Below are 15,148 nucleotides of genomic sequence, written 5' to 3'. Positions count from 1 at the left end.
GGCTGTGGAGTATTTTTTTTAAATGTGATGATGATCGTCATCATTGAATGATCAATTCTCCCTCCCCTCTCTCCAGTTCTCGTAGTATAGTCCAGATCAACATGAGTCTGTCCTTCCAGCCCCACTCCATCAACGTCATCCAGAAGACGTGTCAGAGAGGAGGGAGGGAGTCTGCCTGTCTCAACGCTACAGCCTGCTTCCTGGCTCTGTCCCGTTCCCCTGGAACTCACAGCAGCAGCTTCGGTAAGGGAGAGGGAGGGGAGAGAGTGGGGGAGGGAGGGGGGAGGAGAGAGGAGGGAGGGAGTCTGCCTGTCTCAACGCTACAGCCTGCTTCCTGGCTCTGTCCCGTTCCCCTGGAACTCACCGCAGCAGCTTTGGTAAGGGAGAGGGAGAGGAGAGAGGGAGGGGGAGGGAGGGGGAAGGAGAGAGGAGGGAGGGAGTCTGCCTGTCTCAACGCTACAGCCTGCTTCCTGGCTCTGTCCCGTTCCCCTGGAACTCACCGCAGCAGCTTCGGTAAGGGAGAGGGAGGGGAGAGAGGGAGGGGCAGGGACTGGAGAGAGTAAGGGAGAGGGAGGGGAGATAGGGAGGGAGGGAGTCTGCATGTTAGATTTGATAGATTTGTTATCAACATCCCCTTCTCCCTACTCCTCAGATCTGTCGGTGGTGGCCATGTTGGATGAGAGAAAGTTGACAGCGAGGGCGTTGTTTGACGACAGCAACCAGAGACAGACACAGCTGGGGGTCAGAGTTCACACAGGACAGACCGTCTGCCACAACCTGCCCTTCCATGTGTTTGTGAGTATGACACACACACCAGAGCTCAGCTGGTATGGTACTTGCAACACCAGGATAGTGGGTTCAATTCCTAGGACCAAACAGCGACCATACATACTTTTTTTTTTTAAGTATGCACGCATGACTGTAGGGCCGCTTTGGATAAAAGCCTCTGCTAAATGGCATATACACACACACACATACACACACACACACACACACACACACACACACACACACACACACACACGCGCACACACACGCACGCACACACACACACACACACACACACACACACACACACACAAACTACACAACTAACATACACACACACTACACAACTAACATACACACATGCCGTGACACAAACACACAACCAACATGTACACGCTACTGCCACAACCTGCCCTTCCATATGTCACACACAATGCCAAAACACACATTTGCACACATCCTTCACCCCGACCGACACACACAATCTACATGCTGAAACATGATATTGACCTCTAACCCTTTGTCTCCGTCTGTGATAGGACACAGCAGACTACATCCGTCCAATCAGTTTCTCCCTGCGCTTTAAGATCAACGACACAGAGAGTGGCCCAGTGCTGGACGAAGGCTGGCCCACCACCTTCAAGAGATCGGTCAGTGTGTGGGGTGTGTGTGGGGTGCTCGTAGCATCCTGGCCACATTGTATGATGTAATGTACTGTTACTGTACGTTATCTACAGTATTACTCTGGCACCTCCGTTTCAAATACTGTACCTTGATGTCTCCAGATTGCGTTCTTCAAAGACTGTGGTGAGGATGATGTGTGTGTCACTGATCTGGTGCTGCAGGCTCATATGGACATCTCTGGGACAAGGTACATCTCACACACACAAACACACACGAACACATGTGCACACACACATGCATGGACACACACGTATAGACACACACACACACCTGATCAAAAATGTTCCTCTCTTTTTTGTGTCCAGTCAACACTCAATCAGCCAAACAATTACTAAGTCAAGCGTTCCTGTTGTATTCATGTATTAATGTTGTGTAGTTGTTTTGTAGTAGTTGTATGAATGTCTGAATGTAACTCCTCTCTGCAGACAGCAGCCCTATGTGATCCGTAGCCCTCGCAGACGTCTGGCTGTAGAAGTCCAGCTGCAGAACAGACTGGAGAACGCCTACAACACCAGCCTGACACTGCACTACTCACGCAACCTCCACTTCTCTAGTCTCAGTATACGGGTACGAAACACACACACACACACACACACACACACACACACACACACACACACACACACACACACACACACACACAGATTTACAACATGGACCTGACAATTTTATTCTGTCTCCTCCCCCTTCTCTCTCTTCCTCCCTCCCTTTCGATGTCTCCATCCCTATCTTTCTCTCTCTCTCCTTCTCTCTCTCTAGGAGGATACCCAGTTGAAAATTGAGTGTACATCTCTCAGTTCCAACAGTCATTCCTGTAATGTCAGCTATCCTGTGTTCCGCTCCCACTCCAAGGTCTGTCTGTCTGGCATCAAATACAGTGAACAGAAATATAAACACAACATGTTAAGTGTTGGTCCCATGTTTCATGAGCTTATTTATAAGATCCCAGAAATGTTCCATATGCACAAAAAACGTATTTCTCTCAAATGTTGTGCTCAAATTGGTTTACATCCCTGTTAGTGAGCATTTCTCCTGTGGCAAGATAATACATCCACCTGACAGGTGTGGGATATCAAGAAGCTGATTAAACAGCATGATCATGTGCCTTGTGCTGGGGACATAAAAGGACACTCTAAAATGTGCAGTTTTGTCAAACAACACAATGCCACAGATGTCTCAGGTTTTGAGAGAGCGTTGGCATGATGACTGCAGGAATGTCACCAGTGCTGTTGCCAAAGAATTGAATGTTCATTTCTCTACCATAAGCTGCCTCCAACGTCATTTTAGAGAATTTGGCAGTATGTCCAACTGGCCTCACAATCGCAGACCACGTGTAACCACACCAGCTCAGGACCTCCACATCCGGGCCTCTTCACCAGCGGGATCGTCTGAGACCAGCCACCCAGACAGCTGATGAAACTGTGGGTTTGCACAACTGAAGATTTTCTACACAAACTGTTAGAAACCATCTCAGGGAAGCTCATTTGTGTGCTCGCCGTCCTCACCAGGGTCTTGACTTGATTGCAGTTCGACATTGTAATTGACTTCAGTGGGCAAATGCTCACCTTCGCTGGCCACTGGCACGCTGGAGAAGTGTGCTCTTCACGGATGAATCCCGGTTTCAGCTGTACTGGGCAGATGTCAGACATATGGCGTCGGGTGGGTGAGCGGTTTGCTGACGTCAACGTTGTGAACAGAGTGCCCCATAGTGGGGGTAGGGTCATGGTATGGGCAGGCATAATCTACGGACAACAAATACAATTGCATTTTATGGATGATAATTTGAATGCACAGAGATACTGTGACGAGATCCTGAGGCCCATTGTCTTGCCATCCGCCGCCATCACCTCATGTTTCAGCATGATAATGCACGGCCCTATGTCGCAAGGATCAGTGTAGTTCTGATACCACAAACTCAATCCCCACCACCTCATGTTTCAGCATGATAATGCACAGCCCTATGTCACAAAGATCTGTGTAGTTCTGATACCACAAACTCAATCCCCACCACCTCATGTTTCAGCATGATAATGCACAGCCCTATGTCACAAGGATCTGTGTAGTTGTGATACCACAAACTCAATCCCCACCACCTCATGTTTCAGCATGATAATGCACGGCCCTATGTCGCAAGGATCAGTGTAGTTCTGATACCACAAACTCAATCCCCACCACCTCATGTTTCAGCATGATAATGCACAGCCCTATGTCACAAAGATCTGTGTAGTTCTGATACCACAAACTCAATCCCCACCACCTCATGTTTCAGCATGATAATGCACAGCCCTATGTCACAAAGATCTGTGTAGTTCTGATACCACAAACTCAATCCCCACCACCTCTTATCTTCTCTCTGTCAGGTGAACTTCATGTTAGAGTTTGAGTTCAGCTGTACGTCTCTGCTCAGTAAAGTCCAGATGAAACTCACAGTTGCCAGGTAACTCATTATAATCCTATGGAGGAATGTAAAGGGATTCCTATTGGGAGCTTCTAGAAATTAACCTGAAATTCAGCCTCCACTGATTCTGTCTAACCCTAGTCATAATCCTACAGTAGAGACAGAAGTACTGTGTGTTTGTCTTCTCATGTGTCTGTCACATACATCTCTGTGTTCCTGGTTCCCATAGTGACAGTGTGGAGAGAGAGGCTACGCTGGGAGACAACAGTGTTCAGCTCCAGACTGTGGTTCAGTACGAACCTGACCTCTTCATCACCAGGTTAGTCTCTCTCTATCTCTCTCTCGGTCTCTCGGTCTCTCTCTCTCTCTCTCTCTCTCTCTCTCTCTCTCTCTCATTCCCTGTATCTCTACCTTTCTTTGTAGTGACTCCAATCTGAACCGTTATGAGGTCCACCCAACCAGAACCATATCAGAGGCAATAGGACCAGAGTTCTACACACACTTCAGGGTAAGCAGTGCACACACAATATATCTGTTTCCTTAATATCCTTACTGCACAATCACACACATAACCATACATACTGTCTTTACACACACACACACACACACACACACACACACACACACACACACACACACACACACACACACACACACACACACACACACACACACACACACACACACACACACACACGTCAGACTAATGTGTTCTGTGTGTAGCTGCAGAACCTGGGCTGTTACAGTGTGAGTAACCTGGAGTTGAGGCTGAGCCTGCCCTCTGTAGCAGCTGGAGACAGAGTCTTCATGGCTGTTACTGAGGTCTTCTCTTACAACGTGAGTACTAACCCTCTCCCACTACTGTTGGAATAAACAGTTATTGTCATTTCTCTCTGGTTCTGAACTGTGACCTTTATGATGTCAGGTGACAGGGGTGAACTGCAGTGTAGACAGTGACGTGTCCCAGCAGAAGGACAGACAGAGAGATGTACGACCACTACATCCTGAAGACATGCAACAGACTGACCTACTGGTGAGAACAGACACACACACATATACACTGATGCACGCACACACACACAAATACCCACACACAAGATGATCACATTCACAATCCTAACTAGCTATATAGTGTATTTCCAGTTGTAACATGTTTCTGTGTGCGGTGTGTAGAACTGCAGCAGGTCGTGGTGTGTGGAGGTGGTGTGTGAGGTACAGCAGCTGCATCGAGGACAGACCGCTCTCATACGAGTCAGCCGCAGGGTCCACGACAACTTCTTCAGACAGGTACGAAGTTTCTCTCTCTCCCACACACACACAAACAGCTCTAACTATAAAAACACTCACTCTGACTTTGTGTCTCTGTCACCAGGCTAAGTTTAAGGTGGTGAGGATAGTGAGTGCCTATCGTCTGGCTGCTCAGGAATCTAACCTGGTCACTCTGGGGAGTGGCGCCATCTGGAGGGAGGTGAGAGAACAGCAGGATTAACACTAATAGTGGAGGACTGGTTTAGCCTTGTCTGTGCCTGACTCGTTTACATCCAGAAAGAGTAGGAAGCTGGTATAGGGTGATGATATCTGTCTGTCTGTCGTTTACATCCAGATAGAGTAGGAAGCTGGTATAGGGTGATGATATCTGTCTGTCTGTCGTTTATATCCAGATAGAGTAGGAAGCTGGTATAGGGTGATGATATCTGTCTGTCTGTCGTTTATATCCAGATAGAGTAGGAAGCTGGTATAGGGTGATGATCTGTCTGTCTGTCGTTTACATCCAGATAGAGTAGGAAGCTGGTATAGGGTGATGATATCTGTCTGTCTGTCGTTTACATCCAGATAGAGTAGGAAGCTGGTATAGGGTGATGATATCTGTCTGTCTGTCGTTTACATCCAGATAGAGTAGGAAGCTGGTATAGGGTGATGATATCTGTCTGTCTGTCGTTTACATCCAGAGAGTAGGAAGCTGGTATAGGGTAATGATATCTGTCAGACTGTCGTTTACATCCAGATAGAGTAGGAAGCTGGTATAGGGTGATGATATCTGTCTGTCTGTCGTTTATATCCAGATAGAGTAGGAAGCTGGTATAGGGTAATGATATCTGTCAGACTGTCGTTTACATCCAGATAGAGTAGGAAGCTGGTATAGGGTGATGATATCTGTCTGTCTGTCGTTTACATCCAGATAGAGTAGGAAGCTGGTATAGGGTAATGATATCTGTCAGACTGTCTCTACTATCAGCCTTTTTTCTCTTTCTCTCCGTCAGACGGTGTTGGAGGTACTAAAGGGGCGGGCCATCCCTATTTCTCTCTGGATTCTGATAGGTAGCATCATTGGAGGGCTTCTGCTATTGGCCCTCATCATCTTCGCAATGTGGAAGGTACACCAATCACACCTCACCATACAGTACCTCACACTCTGCAACAACTTGTTTCTCCTCTGCCTTTGTGGTAAAGATCAACACTTTGGATTTCACTCCTTCCTTCTCATCCCTCCTTTCTCCAGCTGGGGTTCTTCACTCGTAAACAGATAAAGGACGAGGAACTCGAGGACTGAGCCCGTCCCTCGCCGCCATGATGTCAGTCAATGGATACAGTATCTGTGACAACCAGAGAACCACAGAAACAGTCCACTTCGTGCCCATCCCCATGGCAACGACCTGCACAGAGACTGCTCCGCCCCCCCAGCAATAAAAACAGATGCCTTCCCTCTTCTAAATCGTGCCCCCCCCATAAAGAACGCACAGCCGGTATAGATGAGCGTTGCCCAGTGTGTGTCTGAACTGTCAAAACACCTAACACCACATGGCACAGACTGCATCTATCATCAGACACCCCAACATTTTGTCTGTTTCTACAGGTGAACCCATGGCTGTAGGGCTGTAGTTACACACCTGTTTAGAAATATACAGCAGGAAGGACGTGTACTTGAGTTTTCTTCAGAGATGTCCCAGACAGGAAATAATGCTGTACACTACGTGTCAAACTCATTCCACGGAGGGCCGAGTGTCTGCAGGTTCACTCCACCCTTGTACTTGATGGATGAATTAAGGTCACGACTTAGTGAGGGACTCCCCTCAACTGGTTGTCTAGGTCTTAATTGAATGGACAAAACAAAAACCTACAGACACACAGCCCTCTGTGGAATGAGTTTGACACTCCTGGTGCAATGTGACTTGGTATGATGTTCAATGACTGCAGACTTCAAACAGCGTAGATCTGTATAAGTAGATACCCTACAGGCATCAACCTGTAATTACTACCATGTTGTATAAGTAGATACCGTACAGGTATCAACCTGTAATTAGTACCATGTTGTATAAGTAGATACCGTACAGGTATCAACCTGTAATTAGTACCATGTTGTATAAGTAGATACCGTACAGGTATCAACCTGTAATTAGTACCATGTTGTACAAGTAGATACCGTACAGGTATCAACCTGTAATTAGTACCATGTTGTATAAGTAGATACCGACGTACAGGTATCAACCTGTAATTAGTACCATGTTGTATAAGTAGATACCGTACAGGTATCAACCTGTAATTAGTACCATGTTGTACAAGTAGATACCGTACAGGTATCAACCTGTAATTAGTACCATGTTGTATAAGTAGATACCGTACAGACATCGACCTGTAATTAGTACCATGTTGTATAAGTAGATACCGTACAGGTATCAACCTGTAATTAGTACCATGTTGTATAAGTAGATACCGTACAGGTATCAACCTGTAATTAGTACCATGTTGTATAAGTAGATACCGTATAGGCATCAACCTGTAATTAGTACCATGTTGTGCTATATGGAAAGCAGTTCCATCCTTCAAGGAAGCTTGAATGAAAATGCACTACCTGATAATGGGGGCCACTTATAATCATGTGAATATATTTGTATTTCTATGAAACGCTGTTACAAACCAAACTGTCTATTTAATATTCAGAAGTCATCATGACTTTAGATTTTCCACCCATTTTCTCTACAGTACAGTTCATTTTTTGAGTCAAATTAAAACTGTTGATAATTAAAGTTTTTGTAAATGTTATTTTAGTTTCTTTCATGTTCATTTATACATACATAGGATCATTCATACACATTAACTAAATACACTTAAACCAAATATCTTATTACTTAACATTTTTTTATTTTTAAATCTGGCATTTCGGACTACTTCATTCTATAAAAGAAAACACTTTCACACTAGCAGACATTGTTGAACATATAACTGAAATAACGACGCCTGTACGTCAGGCAGAAAAAGCACCAAGTGAGTCAGGTAAATGAAAACGCAAACATTTTATTGATGCAACGTTATGTCCATTGTGTTTCTCCCCTCCCTCCCTCCCTCTCACTTGGTCTTGGTAGAGAAGATGTAGGACTCCAGAAGAAAGACAGTCTCATCCACCTGGTTCTCTGTAGAGTCCAACCTTCAGGAAGAAAGGAAACAAGTAAAAGAAAGAGGTAATAAAGCTACAGTAATGTAGCAGTATTAGTAATAACAAGTATGTAGTAGTACTTGTTGATGTGATGTCGTAGGCCTCTAGCTGTTGTCTATAGATATATAGTATGGGTGTCGTAGCAGTAGCATCTGGTTGCATCACTGCCTGGTATGGCAAGTGCTCGGCCTCCGACCGTCAGGCACTACAGAGGGTAGTGCGTACGGCCCAGTACATCACTGGTGCCAAGCTTTCTGCCATCCAGGACCTCTACACCAGGCGGTGTCAGAGGAAGGACCTAAAAATTGTCAAAGACCCCAGCCACTCCAGTCATAGACTGTTCTCTCTACTACCGCATGGCAAGCGGCACCGGAGCACCAAGTCTAGGACCAAAAGGCTTCTCAACAGTTTTACCCCCATACGACTCCTGAACAGGTAAACAAATGGCTACCCGGACTATTTGCATTGTTCCACTCCCCCAACTTCTCTTTTACGCTGCTGCTACTCTCTGTTTATCAATAATGCATAGTCACTTCAAACTATACATTCATGTACATACTACCTCAATTAGCCCGACTAACCGGTGCCCCCAGACATTGGCTACCAGGACTATCTGCATTGTGTTCCGCCACCCACCAACCCCTCTTTTACGCAACTGCTACTCTCTGTTTATCATATATGCATAGTCACTTTAACCATATCTACATGTACATACTACCTCAATCAGCCTGACTAACCTGTGCCTGTATATAGCCTCGCTACTGTATATAGCCTCGCTACTGTATATAGCCTCGCTACTGCTATTTTTCACTCTTTTTACTGTTGTTATTTATTTATTTTTACTTATCCATTGTTTACCTAAAAATCACACCGTTGGTAAGTAAGCATTTCACTGTAATACCTGTTGTATTCGGCACACATGACAAATAAACTTTGATTTGATTTAGTAGTAGTACTTGTTGATGTGACGTCGTAGGTCTTCTAGTTGGAGGTCTCAACTTACTGTTGAGAGTTACAATAGTAGAATACACAAGTTGCAATTTTGACATTTGTTGTGCATCAGCAGTTTCTCTTGTTATGTCAGTCACTGACAGTCACTCACCCATGTCAGCTAACATTCTGTAGATTGTTAGTCTTATCTAAACTAGCAGTAATCATGGTTGAATTAATCCCTCTCACCCAGATAGCATATTAAAAACAGAAAAGATTTCTCTCCACCTTATGGCAAAATGTGTAGAATTGCAGGAAATGTACTCTAAAAAGTAAATGTATTGTCTCCTAGCTTAGGGCCCCTAAAAGGGTCGGCTCCGACTGCATGAGTGGGTATGGATGTGGTGCGCAGACCCGCGATGCTCATATTTTTTGTGGCCCCCCCATCCCCATCAAAGTTGCCCACCCCTGATCTATAGAATGTGTGTAATAGTAGTAATGCAGTATTTGTTGATGTGATGTTGTAGGGCCCCTACCTGCTGTCTCTATAGATCTATAGTATGGATGTAGTGGTAATTAAGGTGCCGTGGTAATTAAGGTGCCGTGGTAATTAAGGTGCCGTGGTAATTAAGGTGCCGTGGTAATTAAGGTGCCGTGGTAATTAAGGTGCCGTGGTAATTAAGGCGCAGTGGTAATGCAGTACTTGTTGATGTGATGTCGCAGGGCTTCTAGCTGCTGTCTCTCGGGGGCAGTGATCATCTCCTCCACCTCTGTCAGCTGTTCAGGCTCCGCCCCACTGGCCTGCAGCGATGCCAGGATCGCCACAATTCGCTGGGACTTCTCCAGCAGACGCCTGTCAATCAAACACAGGAAGTATTGTACATGTACCAAAATTGCTGAGGATTATATACACAAAAAGTCAGACTTGTTTCCATTGTGGTCCTCTATTGTCCTCTAAAAGTCCATATGCAGACCTAAAGAGACCTTAGCAGGAGACTTAAAGAATAAAACCAAATCTATCCATCCATCCACTTAGGAATCAATCAATAAACTCACTTGTTCTCCATTTTCTTTTTATAATAGTAAGCCAACAGATTTTCTGCACTTTTATTTCCATGACTGACCAAAACAAACGTTCTCATGCTCTCGTCTCTCTGCAGCAGACATATAGCGGGCAATATGTTTGGAACATCAAACCGCATTGCATATAGAAACGTGAGAATCGCAATACATATCGTATCAGCACCTAAGTATTGTAATAATATCATGAGGTCCTTGACAATTCCCAGCCCTATCTGCAAGTCAGACGTCCACCATTAATTGTCAAGTCAGCGATGCACAAAGTAAACAACAATCAAATCTAATGTATTTATAAAGCCCTTTTTACATCAGCTGATGTCACAGAGGGCTTGTACAGAAACGCAGCCTAAACCCCAAACAGCAAGCAATGCAGATGTAGAAGCCATATCAGGCGGGCTTCCGCAACAATGGAGTGTGAATTGCGACACTAAATGTCTCTGCTGTTGTGGTCCTGAAGCTCAACATGCAGCACCGTAAAGTACACATGCAGACATATACACTCACCGGCCAGGTTATTAGGTACACCACCACATTCACCAAAATATAGCGCTCCTACAGACTGAGTCACGTCACCGTGGCTTGCTATATAAAGCAGGCATTGAGGCATTCAGTTACTGTTTGATTGAATGTTAGAATGGGCAAAGCCAGTGACCTAAGTGATTTTGAGAGTGATATGATCGTCGGTGTCAGGCATGCCAGATCTCAGAAAGGCCGCTGTCCTGGGCTTTTCACGCACAGCAGTGTCTACGGTTTCCCAGGAATGGACAAACAAAAAGCATCCAGTCAGCGGCAGTACTGTGGGTGAAAACAGCTTGTTGATGAGAGGTCCAAGGAGATTAGCAAGAATCATGCAAACTAACAGATGGGCCACAAACAGGCAAATAACGGCACAGTACAACAATGGTGTGCAGAACGGCATCTTGGAATGCACAACTCGTCGGTCCTTGTCACAGATGGGCTATTGCAGCAGACGACCACACAGGGTTCCACTCCTATCAGCTAAAAACAAGAACTAGTGGCTCCAGTAGGCTCAAGATCACCAACAGTGAACAATTGATGAGTGTAAAAACATCCACAAATCATTTCCTGTTGCGTCATGCTGATGGAAGAGTCAGGATTTGTAGGATTTCCGTGGACCCATCCTGCCTGGTGTCAACGGTACAGGCTGGTGGCGATGGTGTACCACTGTCCAATCTGCAGCAACCGTGTGATGCCATCGCATCAGCATGGACTAACATCCCAGTGGAACCTTTCCGTCTTTTAGAGTCCATGCCACGAAGAATTCAGGCTGTTCTGGAGGCAAAGGGGGGGTCCGACCTGGTACTAGATAGGTGTACATAATAAACTGAAAGTAGATTTTTGACTCGTTCTCCTTCCGTATTTCCTCTTTATTTAGACAGTTTAAAATGTAGATGTAAAGGTACAGTTGTAGAAGAGAGAAAGTCAGAAAGAGGCTGGGGATTTAATGTGTCAATGTGGACAATATGTGTTCAGTAAACTGCAGCACTACCGCTGCGCCGCAGGTTTGCAAATATTTTGCCCCGAGTGCAACATCTTGCATCACGCTCATCTGCAATATCAGCGTTTCATCCTGCTGCTCATAGTATAGCTTAGTTTGAATGTGTACCTTGTAGCAGTGTTGTAGCAGTAGGCGGGCAGTAGGCAGCTGGTTGACAGTGTACAGGTAGAAGGTACGTGAAGGGGCGTGGTCAGGAGTCTTAGGGATTTCCTAGGGTGGAAAAACACAGGTGAGCATGATAATGTATGGTTTGTATAGTGTGTGTGTTACCTGTAGCTGTACCAGGTTCTCTCACAGCAGTGTGTACAGCATGTCTTTGGCCTCCTTGGCAGGGATCATAGCAAAGTCCTCCACCTGCTTCTGCTCCAGGTGATGTTTCCTTAGCAACAGACGGAAGATCCTAGCCGACCGCGAGCCAAACCTGACAATGAATGAATGACACCCTACAAGTTATGTAGCCACCGTGGGCTAAACACAGTAAATGGACACAGACACACCGACCTCTCCTGTACCACAGACTCCAGTGTGGCTCTCGCCAGGTTGGCCAGGGCTCTTTGGAGATCTGAGTGGTCAGTCAACAAACGACCACTTACAACTGTATCATGAAATATTGGAAATGACATATTATACAATAGTGTGTGGTGTGTGGATGAGAAACTCAAACAGGTTTCATCAGGGTTGTAAAAGGATACTGACCAGGTACATTCCTCCTCCACTGTCACCTGATTTCCCCACAAACTCCATCTGAGGAACAGAGGGAGGGAGAAACATCAGTTTACCAGCCCCCAAGGCACTGATCCAAGGTCAGTTCTGCAATTGACCTCCCAATCGTTACGGTTGGGATATGGGGAGGGGAATCTGATCCTTGATCTGCTCCTACCGGGTCATCCACCAGAAGGGAGAGGTACTGGTCCAGGATTGGTCTGCTGATGCTGTAGTTGGGCGGGAGGAAGCGGAAGATCTCATTGGCTGAGAGAGGCTGAGTGTCGGCGGCAGTCTGTGTGGTGGTAACCTCACTCATCCTCAACATAGTCCTCACTATCTCACTACTGGTCTGTGGGGGGGAAGAGAGCGGTCTTTTTCACTCAGGCCCCCCTTCCAGCATTGGGGAACCCGTATGACACATCTATTTCTATGGGCACAAGCACTGTTCATGATACAAACTGTTCACACTAGAGGTTGACCGATTAATCGGAATGGCCGATTAATTAGGGCCGATTTCAAGTTTTCATAACAATCGGAAATCTGTATTTTTGGGCGCCGATTTTAAAAAAACATTTTTTTACACCTTTATTTAACTAGGCAAGTCAGTTAGGAACACATTCTTATTTTCAATGACGGCAGAAAGACAGATTTTCACATTGTCCGCTCGGGGGATCCAATCTTGCAACCTTACAGTTAACTAGTCCAACGCAATAACGGCCTGCCTCTCTCTCGTTGCACTCCACAAGGAGACTGCCTGTTACGCAAATGCAGTAAGCCAAGGTAAGTTGCTAGCTAGCATTAAACTTATCTTATAAAAAACAATCAGTCATAATCACTTGTTAACTACACATGGTTGATGATATTACTAGATATTATCTAGCGTGTCCTGTGTTGCATATAATCTGACTGAGCATACAAGTATCTAAGTATCTGACTGAGCGGTGGTAGGCAGAAGCAGGTGCGTAAACATTCATTCAAACAGCACTTTCGTGCGTTTTGCCAGCAGCTCTTCGTTGTGCGTCAAACATTGCGCTGTTTATGACTTCAAGCCTATCAACTCCCGAGATGAGGCTGGTGTGACCGAAGTGAAATGGCTGGCTAGTTAGCGCACGCTAATAGCGTTTCAAACTTCAGTCGCTCTGAGCCTTGGGGTGGTTGTTTCCCTTGCTCTGCATGGGTAACGCTGCTTCGATGTGGTGGCTGTTGTCGTTGTGTTGCTGGTTCGAGCCCATGGAGGAGCGAGGAGAGGGACGGAAGCTATACTGTTACACTGGCAATATTAAAGTGCCTATAAGAACATCTACTAGTCAAAGGTTAATGAAATACAAATGGTATAGAGGGAAATAGTAATATTTAGTAATACTAATGACGGCCTGGTCTCTGAAGTGCTGATGGAACCTCTCAAAGTTCACCTGCCAGTAGATCCCCTCATCACCACACGACTGGAAAGAGAGGGGGGGAGGAGATAGAAAGAGGCACAAGTCATTCAAAACGGTTCCATTCCTTATTGAGAGGAGTAAAAGAAAAACAGAACAAGGTTCTCTGATTCTCTATAGCAGCCCATTATCTCTGAGTGTCAAGAGTAGAGGGTCTGACCTCTGAGTCCATCTTGGCTTTCTTCCCTCCTCTCTGCTCCTCACTATCGTCACTGGAGCGTCTGCGCTTCCCACGACCTGAATTACATATAGCAGGAGGTTTACATGTGGGTATGCACGCAGGTGAAAAGGTACTACGTGTTATATGAGACAAAGTGTTTACGGTACCTATGAGTGTGACATGGGGCAGCTTGTAGCCGTCAGGGTTGCTCTCTGCTGTTGGGGGGGCAGTGGAGGCGGGGGCGGCAGGGGTGCTGGGGGTCGCCGGGGTAGTGGAGGAGGCTGCAGTTCCCATCTCGGCCACCAGAGGACAGCGCTGCAGGAAGTGAGTCTCCACCAGCTTAGAGAAGGCTGAGACCACCTCACTGTACTCCATACTACGACCCTCTACAGAGAGAAAAATCATGAGGACAGAAGGAGAAGAAAATATAGAACAATCATACATCTTGTAATTGCTCTCTCACACACCCTCCATGTTATGAGTGAGTCGGTCAGCTACAGTCTTGACTGTGTTGCTCAAGGTCATATGGCCTCGTTGTTGGACCTCCTCCACGATGAGTTCTCCTGTGTCTCCATACAGGGTCTTAGCTGTGTAGATGTACCGCGGGTACCGCAGAACACTTAGAACCCACTCACAGCTGGCCCGGTACTCCACTGGACTCCCGGGGCCTCGCCGGCCCGACCCGAACTCACAAGCACCGTGCTGTACCAACACACACAGAGACTTCTTCACCTGCAGAAGAGACAGGGTCACCACCTAGGTTGGAAATGTTTTATGTGTGTGCGTTTGTTTAGTACCAGGTCCAGTGGTGTGTTGGTCTCATTGGCGATGGTCCTGAGGTTCTGTGCCCCTCCTCTGAGCAGGTGAGTGCCTATCCTCTCCAAAGTACTCCTGTAGCAGCAGGCCACACAGCCGCACCTCCTGGGCAGTCATATGCTGAGACAGGAGGAACCGGGGAACAGGTCAACAACACGTTTTTGGACTGTTCATCGTTTTTGGACTGTTCATCATACTTATGCTGAGAAGTATGATGACA

At 46.1% G+C, this 15,148-nt stretch overlaps 2 protein-coding genes and 1 pseudogene across 3 annotated transcripts in view; 1 reads left to right on the top strand and 2 right to left on the bottom strand.

Annotated features, from left to right (window-relative positions):
• Nucleotides 1-7,889, top strand: part of LOC139388381 (integrin alpha-10-like) — a 62,627-nt gene extending 54,738 nt beyond the window's left edge. Inside the window, exons 16-32 of the mRNA XM_071135008.1 lie at nt 77-243; nt 653-795; nt 1,308-1,418; nt 1,554-1,639; nt 1,878-2,019; nt 2,212-2,304; nt 3,813-3,889; nt 4,080-4,169; nt 4,274-4,358; nt 4,574-4,687; nt 4,776-4,883; nt 5,024-5,137; nt 5,223-5,318; nt 6,112-6,225; nt 6,351-7,182; nt 7,378-7,569; nt 7,618-7,889. Coding sequence (XP_070991109.1) covers nt 77-243; nt 653-795; nt 1,308-1,418; nt 1,554-1,639; nt 1,878-2,019; nt 2,212-2,304; nt 3,813-3,889; nt 4,080-4,169; nt 4,274-4,358; nt 4,574-4,687; nt 4,776-4,883; nt 5,024-5,137; nt 5,223-5,318; nt 6,112-6,225; nt 6,351-6,401 — 1,591 coding nt within the window. The 3' untranslated portion in view covers nt 6,402-7,182; nt 7,378-7,569; nt 7,618-7,889. The remainder of the gene's footprint in view (nt 1-76; nt 244-652; nt 796-1,307; nt 1,419-1,553; nt 1,640-1,877; nt 2,020-2,211; nt 2,305-3,812; nt 3,890-4,079; nt 4,170-4,273; nt 4,359-4,573; nt 4,688-4,775; nt 4,884-5,023; nt 5,138-5,222; nt 5,319-6,111; nt 6,226-6,350; nt 7,183-7,377; nt 7,570-7,617) is intronic.
• Nucleotides 7,890-8,123: 234 nt separating this feature from the next.
• LOC139388370 (DNA-directed RNA polymerase III subunit RPC3-like) lies at nt 8,124-13,163 on the bottom strand. 2 transcript variants are annotated; one of them, XM_071134990.1, is made up of 6 exons: nt 12,692-13,163; nt 12,508-12,555; nt 12,107-12,232; nt 11,920-12,021; nt 9,916-10,065; nt 8,124-8,273 (listed from the first exon to the last, which is right to left on the bottom strand). In XM_071134990.1, the coding sequence occupies exons 1-6, from the start codon at nt 12,775-12,777 to the stop codon at nt 8,195-8,197; spliced, it is 591 nt and encodes a 196-aa protein (XP_070991091.1). In that variant the 5' UTR covers nt 12,778-13,163; the 3' UTR covers nt 8,124-8,194. The 2 variants fall into 2 exon arrangements, 1 of the variants encoding a protein (XP_070991091.1); XR_011629278.1 differs by lacking the exon at nt 8,124-8,273 and adding an exon at nt 8,291-9,036 and having other exon boundaries at nt 9,073-10,065.
• Nucleotides 13,164-13,254: 91 nt separating this feature from the next.
• On the bottom strand, nt 13,255-15,045 carry LOC139388360 (DNA-directed RNA polymerase III subunit RPC3-like; annotated as a pseudogene).
• Between the last annotated feature and the right edge of the window lie 103 nt (nt 15,046-15,148).

Source organism: Oncorhynchus clarkii, chromosome 3 (assembly GCF_045791955.1).
Source record: "Oncorhynchus clarkii lewisi isolate Uvic-CL-2024 chromosome 3, UVic_Ocla_1.0, whole genome shotgun sequence".
Lineage (NCBI taxonomy): Eukaryota > Metazoa > Chordata > Actinopteri > Salmoniformes > Salmonidae > Oncorhynchus > Oncorhynchus clarkii.
The sequence above is the reverse complement of the archived record's forward strand: the minus strand, read 5'-3'. Positions and strand labels throughout refer to the sequence as shown.